Below are 13,934 nucleotides of genomic sequence, written 5' to 3' on the forward strand. Positions count from 1 at the left end.
CATAACACTAAGGTGGTGATACATTCTTGCCTCTATCTGCCCAGCGCTGTCACTGACAAGAGACTCCACTGTTGGAGAGTAGCTCGGTCTCTCACATAACCAATAAATGATTAATCGCTTAGTATATTATTCCAACTGATGTCATTCAATGGCTCTCTTTGTAATAACACGCGTCGCGACATGGGTACTGCTTCACCGCAACACATTTGAGTCACTCCATAATGATTTTTATCTCTCAACAAAAGTTGTGACTCTGAATCAGTACAGTATGTGACAAAAGTACTTATTTGTACTGAGGCTCTCATGATGTTCAAAATAAATCTGAAAGACTTTTTAAGCTCAGTCTCTCCATTGCATGAGGTCATCTCAACTACACTGAACAAAAATATAAATGCAACATGTAATGTGTAGGTCCCATGTTTCATGAGCTGAAGGAAATGTTCCAGAAATGTTCCATACTCACAAAAAGCTTATTTCTCTAAAATTTTGTTAACAAAATAATTTGTTTACATCCCTGTTAGTGAGCATTTCTCCTTTGCCAAGATAATCCATCCACCTGACCGGTGTGGCATATCAAGAAGCTGATTAAACAGCATGATCATTACACAGGTGCACCTTGTGCTGGGGACAATTAAAGGCCACTCTAAAATGTGCAGTTTTGCCACAACACAATGCCACAGATGTTTTGAGGGAGTGTGCAATTGGCATGCTGACTGCAGGAATGTCCACCAGAGCTGTTGACAGAGAATTCAATGTTCATTTCTCCACCATAAACCAGATATGTCGTTTTAGAGAATTTGGCAGTATGTCCAACCAGCCTCACAACCCTAGCCCTGTTGCAAAATAATTTAAGGTTAATTTCTCTACCATAACCTCAGAAGACATTCATTTACTCAATAAATATTCCTTTTCTTCGATAGTCTCTTTATATCCAAAAACTCCCGTTTGGTTCACGTTTTCTTCAGTAATCCACAGGCTCAAACGCAAAACAGGCAGACAAAAAAATCCAAATTGTATCCGTAAAGTTCATAGAAACATGTCAAATGATGTTTATATTCAATCATCAGGTTGTTTTTTGCCTAAAGGATCTATAATATTTCAACAGGACAATAACATTGTCAATATAAAAGGTAAACAAGAAATGCACTCTCTCGGGATTGCGCATGAAAAAGGTTGGTGACACGTCAGGGTCCACTCATTCAGACTGGTCTTACTCCCTCATTTATAAGAATACAAGCCTGAAACAATTTCTAAAGACTGTTGACATCTAGTGGAAGGCATAGGAACTGCAAATTGAGTCCTAAGTCAATGGATACTGAAATGGCATTGAATAGAAAAACTACAAAACCACAACTTCCTGAATGGATTTTTCTCAGGTTTTCGCCTGTCAAATCAGTTATGTTATACTCAGACACTATTTTAACAGTTTTGGGAACTTTAGAGTGTTTTCTACCAGTTATATGCATATCATATCTTCTGGGCCCGAGTAGCAGGCCGTTTAATTTTGGCATGCTTTTCATCCAGAATTCCGAATGCTGCCCCCTACCCTAGAGATGATAAGCCACCTCAATGTTGTTTTAGAGAATTTGGCAGTACATCCAACCGGCCTCACAACCGCAGACCACGTGTATGGCATTGTGTGGGCGAGCTGTTTATTGATGTCAACATTGTGAACGGAGTACCCCATGGTAGGGTTATGGTATGGGCAGGCAAAAGCTACGGACAATGAACAAAATTGCATTTTATCGATGGCAATTTGAATGCACAGAGATACTGTGACGAGATCCAGAGGCCCATTGTCGTGCCATTCATACGCCGAATATTACCTCACGTTTCATCGTGATAATGTATGGCCCCATGAATCAACAGCCTGATCAACTCTATGCGAAGGAGATGTGTCACGCTACATGAGGCAAATAGTGGTCAAACCAGAAACTGACAAACAACCTTTTTTTAGGACGACTGGGGCCAGACGGCTGGGGCGGATGGGGGCTGGGGCAGACGGCTGGGGCAGATGGGTGGTGCAGTATAACATTTAACAACTGGGCAGAACTGCACCAGCAGTAGTGCCACAAACGTCTGCTGTTTGGATGCTGTTTGACGAGAGAGCAACTGAGGATGCAGCACGAAGGAATCCCTCAGCCATAAAGGAGGTCCGATCCTATTTGGAGGCGCCCCTCTTCTCGAAAACGGGACAAATAATTATTGAGAGAAGAAACCGCATCAGCCCCTGAAGTGAGGCAGCTTGCATTTCTGAATGCAAATCTCTCATAAAAGCAAAATATGGTCAGCATTGCTGTGTGCTGCTGGTTATAACATGGCAATAAAGAAGAGAGAGAAAAGAGGGACCAGTTTAATGTTTTAAGTGGGATGCTGGCAGTTTTGCACATTTGTTATTTATTTTTTCTATGATATGGATACATATTCTATTTTGTTCAGATTGTATTTGTTTTGAATTGTTACATTTAAATGCGCGTTGTTTATATACATTCAAAAGTTATACTTTAAATGCAAATGTTTAATAGCATTCTTTTTTATAACAAACCAATGCATTTTTAAATACATTGTGGTTAAGGTAGAGTGATTTCATTTAATTATTGAAAAGAGCCAGAATGCCCATCACTATTGGCAACACTGTATCCAAGGTGTCAGACTCAACAACAGTTGCTATCCATTGGAGCGCTGTGATTGGTTACCCAAAATTCTGGGACTGGGTTTAGCGAAGGCTCATTTGAATACTCTCCCCAAAGGTCAGAACACAAGAGACCCAGCTCTCTGGCATGTGATCCAGCTCTCAGCAGTAACTGAAAGTGTGTTATCGGGTAAAGAATCATGATCCTAGTCCATAATTACCTTTTTGATGCTATTTATCCAGTCGATCTTCCTCCATTTGAAGCCATGATTTTGATTTGATTTGATGGACAGCCTTCCTAACCCCACGTACAGTGCATTTGGAAAGTTTTCAGACCCCTTCACTTTTTCCACATTTTGTCACAATACAGGTTTATTATAAAATGGATTTAAAAAAAAAAAACTTTTTTGTCTTCGATCTACAACAAGATACCCCATAACATCAAATTGGAAACAAGTTTTTAGAATTTTTGCAAATAAATAAAAAACAAAAGTATTCAGACTCTTTGCTATGAGACTCAAAATTGAGCTCTGGTGCATCCTGTTTCCATTCATCATCCTTGATGTTTTTACAATTTGATTGGAGTCCACCTGTGTTATTTTCAATTGATTGGACATGACTTCTTAAATGAAAGAAGTTTGGAACCACCAAGACTCTTCCTAGAGCTGGCAGCCTGGCCAAACTGAGAAATCGGGGGAGAAGGTCCTTGGTCAGGGAGGTGACCAAGAACCCAATGGTCACTCTGACAGAGCTCCAGAATTCTTCTGTGGAGATGGTTGTCCTTCTGGAAGGTTCTCCCATCTCTGCAGCACTTCACCAATCATGCCTTTTATGGTAGAGTGGCCAGACAAAAGCCACTCTTCAGTAAAATCATATGACAGCCCGCTTGGAGTTTTCCAAAAGGAACCTAAAAGACTCTGACCATGAGAAACAAGATTCTCTGGTCTGATGAAACCAAGATTGAACTCTTTGGCTTGAATGCCAAGCGTCACATCTAGAGGAAACCTGGCACCATCCCTACGGGGAAGCATGGTGGTGGCAGCATCATGCTTTGGGGATGTTTTTCAGCGGCAGGGACTGGGAGACTAGTCAGGAACAAAGGAAAGATGAACAATGCAAAGTACAGTGAGACCCTTGTTTAAAAACCTGCTTCAGTGCACTCAGGACCTCAGACGTTTGGGAAGGTTCACCTTTCAACAGGACAACTACCCTAATCATACAGCCAAGACGACGCAGGAGTGGCTTCGGGGCAAGTCTCTGAATGTCCGAGTGGCCCGGCCAGAGCTCGGACTTGAACCCGAACAAACTCCCTGGAGAGACCTGAAAATAGCTGTGCCGTGACGCTCACCATCCAACCTGACAGAGCTTTAGAGAATCTGCAGAGAAGAATGAGAGAAACTCGCCTCCCGGGTGGCGCAGTGGTTAAGGGTGCTGTACTGCAGCGCCAGCTGTGCCATCAGAGACTCTGGGTTCGCGCCCAGGCTCTGTCGTAACCAGCCGCGACTGGGAGGTCCATGAGGCGACGCACAATTGGCCTAGCGTCGTCCGGGTTAGGGAGGGCTTGGTCGGTGGGGATGTCCTTGTCTCATCGCGCACCAGCGACTCCTGTGGCGGGCCGGGCGCAGTGCGCGCTAACCAAGGTTGCCAGGTGCACGGTGTTTCCTCCGACACATTGGTGCGGCTGGCTTCCGGGTTGGATGCGCGCTGTGTTAAAGAAGCAGTGCGGCTAGGTTGGGTTGTGTATCGGAGGACGCATGACTTTCAACCTTCGTCTCTCCAGGGCCCGTACGGGAGTTGTAATGATGAGACAAGATAGTAGCTACCACAACAATTGGACACCACGAAATTGGGGAGAAAAAGGGGTAAAAATTTTATAAAATAAAAAAGAATGAGAGAAACTCTCCAAATACAGGTGTGCCAATCTTGTAGCGTCATACCCAAGAAGACTTGATGCTGTAATCGCTGCCAAAGGTGCTTCAACAAAGTACTGAGCAAAGGGTCCGAATAGTTATGTAAATGTGATATTTCAGTTCTTTATTTTTTCATACATACAGGGTTTGCTTTTTAATCCATTTTTAGAATAAGGTTGTAACGTAACAATGTGAAAAAGTCAAGGGGTCCAAATACTTTCTGAATGCACAGTATCTACCAGATGGTGAGGCAGGGATGGTGTATCTACCATCATCCCTCCAGACCCCATGCTGAGCTATTTCAGGTGCTGCTGATGAGCATGTGGAGACCCTTGGAGGACTAATTATACAACTAAATGTAAAAGATAACCGGGGAAGAAGAGCAGTGAATGGGCCAGGGGAGCTTTTTAGTGGATTTGATTCATAGCAAAGTGAATTGGTGGGAGAATGGAGAGCCTTTTCGCATGGCAGAGGAAGGGAAAACTTGTCTCTGCTTCTCTGACGGTGGGCAAGTTGTTTTCACCGATGCTCATTTCTTTCAGGAGATCAACAATGTTTCATTCTCTGTCGCCCTGCCTACATGGCACTTTCTCTCACAACAAATGGGCCTGCAATTAAAATCAATGAGTTGCAACTTTGGACATATTTGCCACCGTGATTGGGGTAATGGGAAGTAGCCTATGTTGTCGTGCGCTCTTTGAAAGGGCTGGTTGGAGGACATCCCGTACAGAACAAAAGGCCCTTGGTTCCATCTAATCACCACAAAGACCAAACGGCTCTTTCTCTCATTGTCTATGTCCACCCACTGTGCATTCTGGGACACCTTTCATTTGGATTGGATGGTTGGTTTTGTGCTTTCAGCCCTGGACATGCCCTGGTCGCAAAGGCCCACAGAGTCAGTATGCATCCTTGTATGCTCCTTTTCCAAACCAGGCTGAACTGTGATATTACTGTTTACAACTTCTAGAATCCCTCAAAGCCCATCTGTAGACTCCCTCCTTGGTCCTGTCCTATTTTACAGCCACAGAGGTGCTTGTAAACTGCCCACATCAAACACTTACTAGCAGAAGACTTGATACCCAATCATTTTGATCAGAGCAAGGTGTTCAGTTGCCCTGAGGTGCCAGACAAAATTGCTGGAAATCTCTGAGATATCCCCTTAGATGTCTCAGGTAATTTACATGTAAAATGACTAGAGGTCGACCGATTATGATTTTTAGACGTTCCAAAGTTGCGCCTCAGCCAGCAACTGGAGGCCTGCGATGCTAAATGTGTTAATGTTAATGTCAGTTACTGTGAAACCGGCAGTATTTTTTGCATGACAATAACCAGCAGACAAAATTTCATGACCGCCACAGTCCTGCTAGGGGTTTAAGCATCTCTGTCAAATGTATTTCCTTTTCAGCCTCCTAGTCATTCAAGATAAATAATTACAATTTGACAACAATATTATATCTTTAGTTGAATACAATAAGTTATGTATAGGGAGAGTGTCGCGTGTGGCTCAGTTGGTAGGACTTGGCCAAACCAGGCTGAAACGTAATATTCCTTATTCCATGAACCAACCATGAACTTCTAGAATCCCTCTAGAAGAGCTTCGCACATGCAACGCCAGTGTTGTGGGTTTAATTCTCACGAGTGGCCATTATGAAAAATTATATAAAATATATGCACTCACTACTGTAAATCGCTCTGGATACAAGCCTATGCTTAGTGACAAAAAAATAAAAAGAGAGAGTCCTAGTTTTATACCGTGTAGTCCCCTGTTTTACATGTGCCTACATTATCATGAGCGATAATTCATCAAATGTTGACAGGTGATTTATATGCAATGTCATTCATAATGCTTCAACACGGCATAGTGCCACTAGTCAATGTTTGACATGCACTATGGATGATTTAAGGAGATGCCATGTTCAGTCATGAATAGAATTGTGTTAAATGATCCACTCAGCTCTTTTGCGTTAATTTCATGCTTGCCTTGCTTTAATTCCAAATCCTCATCCATTGTTTAAAGTTAGGAATTATACACACTTGAAATTCTGTGTTTCTCATTCATATAAAACCCCCAAAGCTATGGTAGCCTCTAGAAATATCCTTTCGCCTTCAGCTCTCTATGTTGCTGAAGAACCTGGTTGATCTTGTGACTTACAAACATTGACCACCAGCCCTTGGAAGCCCACCATGATGGCACAAATCCCAGCTTCCTTATAGGCCTACCTTACCTGCACTGGACCTACAATCTAAAAAGTTAAATTTAAAGTTGAAGTTTAGAATAAAGAGGCTATGGCTTGGTTACCCATACAGGGGTGAAGGGTGTCTTTGCTGCCCTGTAGCCATAGGGTTCTTCCGGCTTATGGTTGGTTTCTCTCTGGCTACTCAGATACTCTGCTGTTTCTTCCCTTAACAAATCAGACTAAGCAAAAGCCCTCAACCCCCTCCTCAGTTTATCCCCCTCCTTTCCTGTCCCGCCTGCCCCCATTTGAATGTGCCAGGATGAAAGAGCCTCTCCTGAAACCTTGGGAATGAAAATACCTAATCAAGGATTTCTAATAGACCCCACTTAAATCATTAATTTATCAAGATTGGGAAGGCATTTACGCTGATGAATGAAGCCAAGCTCTTGGCTAATTCCACCATTGCATTTTGGAACACACAACGAGCAGCTCTGAGCCCAGTTTAATTGAGTCAGCAGTTAATCAATGATTTGACTCAATCACTGGTATTGGCCAGTTATTGATGGATGCCAAATGGAGGAGTACTCTTTGGGGGATCCTTGGGACAGTTTGGAAAATGCCTATTTTATCCTCTTAAACAAATTTAATCCCAGTCTGTTTTCGTAGCCTGTACTTTACGGTCATTGATGGCTGAGTGGTCATTAAGCTGAGGTGAAATTAGGAATAGTTCTCAACTTTTGCCATAACTGGCCATTGAGGTGTGTTTTGTGGTATTAGATCATTTACTGTATGCCAGTGTATCAGTTTTATGTTGGCTGACTACTAAAACCAGAATCTCTGGAGACATTAACCAGATTTCCATCTAACCTTTTTATTTGATTGAAGAACAGGCCGGATGGAAACAGCAAATTTGTTGGTAAACTTTCCAAATGCTGACAACACAAACTATGCTAGACTAGGTAGGATATTTTTGTCAGTAAAATTAATTATTCGAGAAATGGTGGTGGAAACATCTTTTATGTGCAAATATTGATATACTAACCATGGTGTTTGAGCCCCACTAAGATTTGGGAAAGCATGCTGTTTATTGGGCTACAGATAAAATAAGTTATGATGAAATTCACAGGGTGGTGAAAGTGCACGGTGATGAGCTTGATCAATTCAAATGTATTTATATAGCCCTTCTTACATCAGCTGATATCTCAAAGTGCTGTACAGAAACCCAGCCTAAAACCCCAAACAGCAAGCAATGCAGGTGTAGAAGCACGGTGGCTAGGAAAAACTCCCTAGAAAGGCCAAAACCTAGGAAGAAACCTAGAGAGGAACCAGGCTATGAGGGGTGGCCAGTCCTCTTCTGGCTGTGCCGGGTGGAGATTATAACAGAACATGGCCAAGATATTCAAATGTTCATAAATGACTAGCATGGTCAAATAATAATAATCACAGTAGTTGTTGAGGGTGCAGCAAGTCAGCACCTTAGGAGTAAATGTCAGTTGGCTTTTCATAGCCAATCATTAGGAGTATCTCTACCACTCCTGTCTCTAGAGAGTTGAAAACAGCAGGTCTGGGTCAGGTAGCACGTCCGGTGAACAGGTCAGGGTTCCATAGCCACAGGCAGAACAGTTGATGTTGATGCTCCTTTAAAATAAATATCAAGGGTATTATTCTGGTGGCATGATAATCGATATTTGGATGTGGTCGAATGTTTTTGTTTTATCTCACTCTTTTGTCCATAATGATCTAATTTTGTAGGCTATACCCACACCGTACCTGCCAGCTATTGGCTAGAGCGCATGTTCCAAGACCAGAGTGGGCACAATCAATACATAACGACATTTTTTGTTGTTGTGCAGTGGTGTGACAATACCATCAGAGGAGTTAAATGCGATGGAAACACATTTGACTTGTATTTTTTATTCGGTACATGGGAATTTAACCGCAATTTTTTTATGTGCACTATGTCATCGCACAGCCTTTTATCCGCAACAGATTATCTATTGCATCTGGCCTATGCCGTTCGGTCCTTGCTCATCCATATATGTATATGTACATATTCTTATCCCATCCCTTTAGATTTTGTGTGTATTAGGTAGTTGTTGTGGAATTGTTAGATTACTTGTTGATATTGCTGCACTGTTGGAACAAGAAGCACAAGCATTTCTCTACACTCGCAATATCATCTGCTAACCATGTGCATGTGGCCAATGAAATTTGATTTGACATGTCAGTTTGATGGCAGCGCATCTCTAGCGCATTTCCTAGTAGTGTGGTCAGCTGTTTGTTCACCCGCAATTGCTAATAACCCATCCGCAACTGTCCAACTATATGCGAAAATTAGGCCCGCACCTGACCCTAACCCAGAAATATAGAAAATGCGCTGTAAGCCTAATTTAGATTGGCCTATGTTTCTGCTTATGATTTCCAACATTTTGGTAGGCTATTTGTTATTCAACTTATCTATAACTGGGTGCATGCAGCTTCTCTTGTCATTACTTGTTGCCCTAGAAGACTAAATAAACCTCACAAGAAAATCTGTCATACATTGATCAGATGAATGCTTCAATCTAGCTGACATCGTTCATTTGTTTAGTCTTTCATCTCTGCCTTTCTTGCACAGCAGAGACTTAGGGACCTGGGAGAAAATGCAAAATTACATCAGTTTGACCTGTTTCACGGGAATGAAAAGCTGTGAAAATGACCCAACATTTCTTGACACAAATGTGGTTGAATTCTATCCGCTTTTATTATGCTGATAAAGATGGCACCTTTACAGACAGTCCCAAACCGCTATTCATTATCTACTACTGTTCCCGAGTGAAAATGTACATTTGGTGTATCTTTTTACTGCAAGAACTGCTTAATTCTGCAGGAGATGATATTATATTCGGCTATGTGAGAGGTTATAGACCTACAGTCAGTTTCCAGATTTCTGTTACTATTCCATTCATTCTATAACACTGCTATCGTCCTCTTTTACCACCTCACCAAATTTTCTCCAAACATTACTGTTCTGGCCCTACCTTTTCTTTATTTTCAACTCTCCCATTTCGCAGCTTTTCTCTTCTTGAATTTAACTCCAACACTGTCCTTTTTGCCTCAGCGGATCGACGTTAACTTTTTCTGGCCAAGTTCCCAAAATCATTTGGCAATTGGCGCATATTTGGCACGCTTACCGTTGGGCCCTAAAGCTTAGGCTTACGAAAGAAAAACATCAATGTAGCCTGTAGATATGAATTGCACTATAATTATACATTTATGGATTTTTAATGCATTGTTTTCTCTTTATTCAACCCACCCGCCTCCCACACGCCCTTCATTCACACAATATTTTGTGGCCCTAAACCCGCCCGCCCCGCAGATATAACCGCAGGGCCTGTGGGTTATGAGTTTAGCCTCACTAGTGTGCAGTCACAGGTACAATTTGTGAAGACTCTAGCATGTCCCCTGTTTCCCTGCTGGTGAATGTGGTGCGCAGTCACAGATAGCAAGTTGTGAAAGACCCTGGCTTTGCCTGGCAGTGTGTCAAGGCAGCATCTCCATGCTCCATCTCTGGGTTATTGATTAGTAACAGGGCTCATTCATCCTAGAGTGGCGTTCAGCAGCTGTAATGAACCACCATAGACCAGCACTTCCAACCCTCACTTCCAAAGCACCTGGAGATCCTATTTGTGCTTCAATGTGATCATTCACCTTTTCCTCCTTCAGAAAGTATTCACACCCCTTGACTTTTTCCACAGTCGTTGTTACAGCCTGAATTTAAAATCGCTTGAATTGAGATTTTCTGGTCACCCACCAACACACAATACCCCATAATTCCACTTTGACATTATGTTTAGAAATCAATGAAAAGCTGAAATGTCTTGAGTCAATAAGTATTTACCCCCTTTGTTAAGGCAAACTAAAATACAGTTGAAGTTGGACGTTTACATAGTGGGGAGAACAAGTATTTGATACACTGTCGATTTTGCAGGTTTTCCTACTTACAAAGCATGTAGAGGTCTGTACTTTTTATCATGGGTACACTTCAGCTGTGAGAGACGGAATCAAAAAAAAAAAACAAGAAAATCACATTGTATAATTTTAATTAATTTGCATTTTAGCAACCAAGCTTCTTGACTGATGTCTTGAGATGTTGCTTCAATATATCCACATAGCTTCATGAGGATGGAAAATTATCTATTTTGTGAAGTGCACCAGTCCCCCCTGCAGCAAAGCACCCCCACAACATGATGCTGCCACCCCCATGCTTCACGGTTGGGATGATGTTCTTCGGCTTGCAAGCCTCCCCCTTTTTCCTCAGTTTCATCAGACCAGAGGACATTTCCCCAAAAAGTATGATCTTTGTCCTCCTGTGCAGTTGCAAACCATAGTCTGGCTTTTTTATGGTGGTTTTGGAGTAGTGGCTTCTTCCTTGCTGAGCGACCTTTCAGGTTATGTCGATATAGGACTCGTTTTACTGTGGATATAGATACTTTTGTACCTGTTTCCTCCAGCATCTTCACAATATCCTTTGCTGTTGTTCTGGGATTGATTTGCACTTTTCGCACCAAAGTATGTTCATCTCTAGGAGACAGAACGCGTCTCCTTCCTGAGCGGTATGATGGCTGCTTGGTCCTATGGTGTTTATACTTGCGTACTATTGTTTGTACAAATGAACATGGTACCTTCAGGCATTTGGAAATTGCTCCCAAGGATGAACCAGACTTGTAAAGGTCTACAATTTGTTTTTGAGGTCTTGGCTCATTTCGTTTGATTTTCCCATGATGTCAAGCAAAGAGGCACTGAGTTTGAAGGTAGGCCTTGAAATATATCCACTTGACTCAAATTATGTCAATTAGCCTATTAGAAGCTTCTAAAGCCATGACATAATTTTCAGGAGTTTTCCCAGCAGTATAAAGGCACAGTCAACTTAGTGTATGTAAACTTCTGACCCACTGGAATTGTGATACAGTGAATTATAAGTGAAATAATCTGTCTGTAAACAATTGTTGGAAACATTATTTGTCATGCACGAAGTAGATGTCCTAACCGACTTGCCAAAACTATACATTGTTCACAAGAATTTGTTGGAGTGGTTGAAAAACAAGTTTTAATGACTCCAACCTAAGTGTATGTAAACTTCCGACTTCAACTGTAAGTTCAGGGGTAAAAATGTGCTTTACAAGTCACATAAGTTGCATGGACTCACTGTGTTCAATACAAGTGTTTCCATGATTTTTGTAATGGCTACCTTATCCCTGTATCCCACACACACAATTATCTGTAATGTCCCTCAGTCGAGCAGTACATTTCAAACACAGATTCAACTAGGGAGGTGTTCAATGCCTCAAAAAAAGGGCACCTATTGGCAGATGGGTAAAAATACAAAAGCAGACATTGAATATCCCTTTGAGCATAATTTAAGTTAATTACACCCAGTCAGTACAAAGATACAGGCGCCCTTCCTAACTCCGTTGGCTGAGAGGAAGGAAACCGCTCAGGGATTTCACCATGAGGCCAATGGTGACTTTAAAACAATTACAGAGTTTAATGGCTGTGATATGAGAACTGAGGATGGATCAACAACATTGTAGTTACTCCACAATACTAACTTAATTGACAGTGTGAAAAGAATGAAGTCTGTACAGAATAAAAATATATTCCAAAACATGCATCCTGTTTTCAACAGGTATTAAAGTAATACTGCAAAAAAATGGAGCAAAGCAATTCACTTTTTGTCTTGATTACAAAGTGTTATATTTGGGGCAAATCCAATACAACACATTATTGAGTATCACTCTCCATATTTTCAAGCATAGTAGTGGCTGCATCATGTTATAGAAATGCTTGTAAATGTTAAAGGACTGGGGAGTTTTTCAGGATAAAACAGGAATGGAGCTAAGCACAAGCAAAATCCTAGAGAGAAACCTGGTTCAGTATGCTTTTTACTAGACACTGGGAGATGTATACACTTTTCAGCAGAACAATAACCTGAAACACAAGACCAAATCTACACTTGAGTTGCTTACCAAGAAGACAATGAGTGGCCGAGTTACAATTTTGACTTAAATCTACTTGAAAATCTATGACAAGACATGAAAATTGTCTAGCAATAACCAACAGCCAATTTGACAGAGCTTGAATAATTTTGAAAATAATTATGGGCTAATGTTGAACAATCCAGGTGTGGAAAGCTCTTAGAGATTTAGCCAGAAAGATTCACAGCTATAATCGCTGCCAAAGGTGCCTCTACAAAGTCCTGACTCGAGGGTGTAAATACTTACGTAAAATGAGATATTTCTGTATTTTATATTTTATACACTTTTTAAAAACATGTCACTTTGTCATTATGGGGTATTGTGTGTAGATGGGTGAGATGGAAAACATATACTTAGGCTGTAACACAACAACGTGGAATAAGTCAAGGGTTATGGATACTTTCTGAAGGCATTGTTTTCCATTGGAATATTGGCTGGTGTTGACTAATAAGATTGACATATTTCTCACCTGTCTGCTCTGTGTGGTTCTAAGAGATCTACAAACCTCTGACTTTTGTGTGTGTGGTTCTTGACATCCATCTGACTTGGTTGTGTCTGTCTGTGTCCTCAGAGATCCGTGCCCAGCTGGTGGAGCAGCAGAAATGCCTGGACCAGCAGACAGAGATGAGGGTGCAGCTCCTCCAGGACCTGCAGGACTTCTTCAGGAAGAAGTCCGAGATTGAGATGGAGTACTCCAGGAACCTGGAGAAACTGGCAGAGAGGTTCATGGCTAAGACTCGGAGCACCAAGGACCACCAGCAGTACAAGTGGGTACAAGTGTATATATGTCTTGTATGTGTTTTTCTCTTTTCCTGGGTCTGTGTCGATCTCTATCCCTGACTTGGGGGCTGTCTGCCTGGGTCTAGGTCTGAGACTTATGTCTTTATGTCTCGGTTTATGTCTTTCTTCTGTACAAGTTAAGTCACTGGATGGTACTGTCGCTGTCTGAAATATGCCTCTCTCAGGTTCAGTGTTCATGAATACCTGTTGCATTAGGCAACCAGAATCAGTGTCATATTTGATTATATGTTCATGGCTATCAATCTGGAAAATACATTCAACTTTGATTACAATGTTGACCCGGCAAATCAATAAATGTTTTTTTATTATAATCAGTCTGGTCACACACACCCACCCACCCACCAGCAGCGCTCAATGATTCCTTTTCCTATTCATTTCTCATTATCAAACTGCATAA

At 41.7% G+C, this 13,934-nt stretch overlaps 1 protein-coding gene across 7 annotated transcripts in view; it reads left to right on the forward strand.

Moving 5' to 3' along the window:
* The window catches only part of LOC110497968 (SLIT-ROBO Rho GTPase-activating protein 1), a 153,589-nt gene that overhangs the window by 36,702 nt on the left and 102,953 nt on the right, over positions 1-13,934 (forward strand). For all 7 annotated transcript variants that reach the window (XM_036957193.2, XM_036957189.2, XM_036957190.2 and 4 more), the window contains exon 2: positions 13,308-13,503. In XM_036957193.2, the coding sequence (XP_036813088.2) occupies positions 13,308-13,503 (196 nt within the window). The remainder of the gene's footprint in view (positions 1-13,307; positions 13,504-13,934) is intronic.

The sequence above is a fragment of the Oncorhynchus mykiss genome, chromosome 2 (assembly GCF_057628025.1).
Source record: "Oncorhynchus mykiss isolate SJ-2025 chromosome 2, ASM5762802v1, whole genome shotgun sequence".
NCBI classification, from domain to species: domain Eukaryota; kingdom Metazoa; phylum Chordata; class Actinopteri; order Salmoniformes; family Salmonidae; genus Oncorhynchus; species Oncorhynchus mykiss.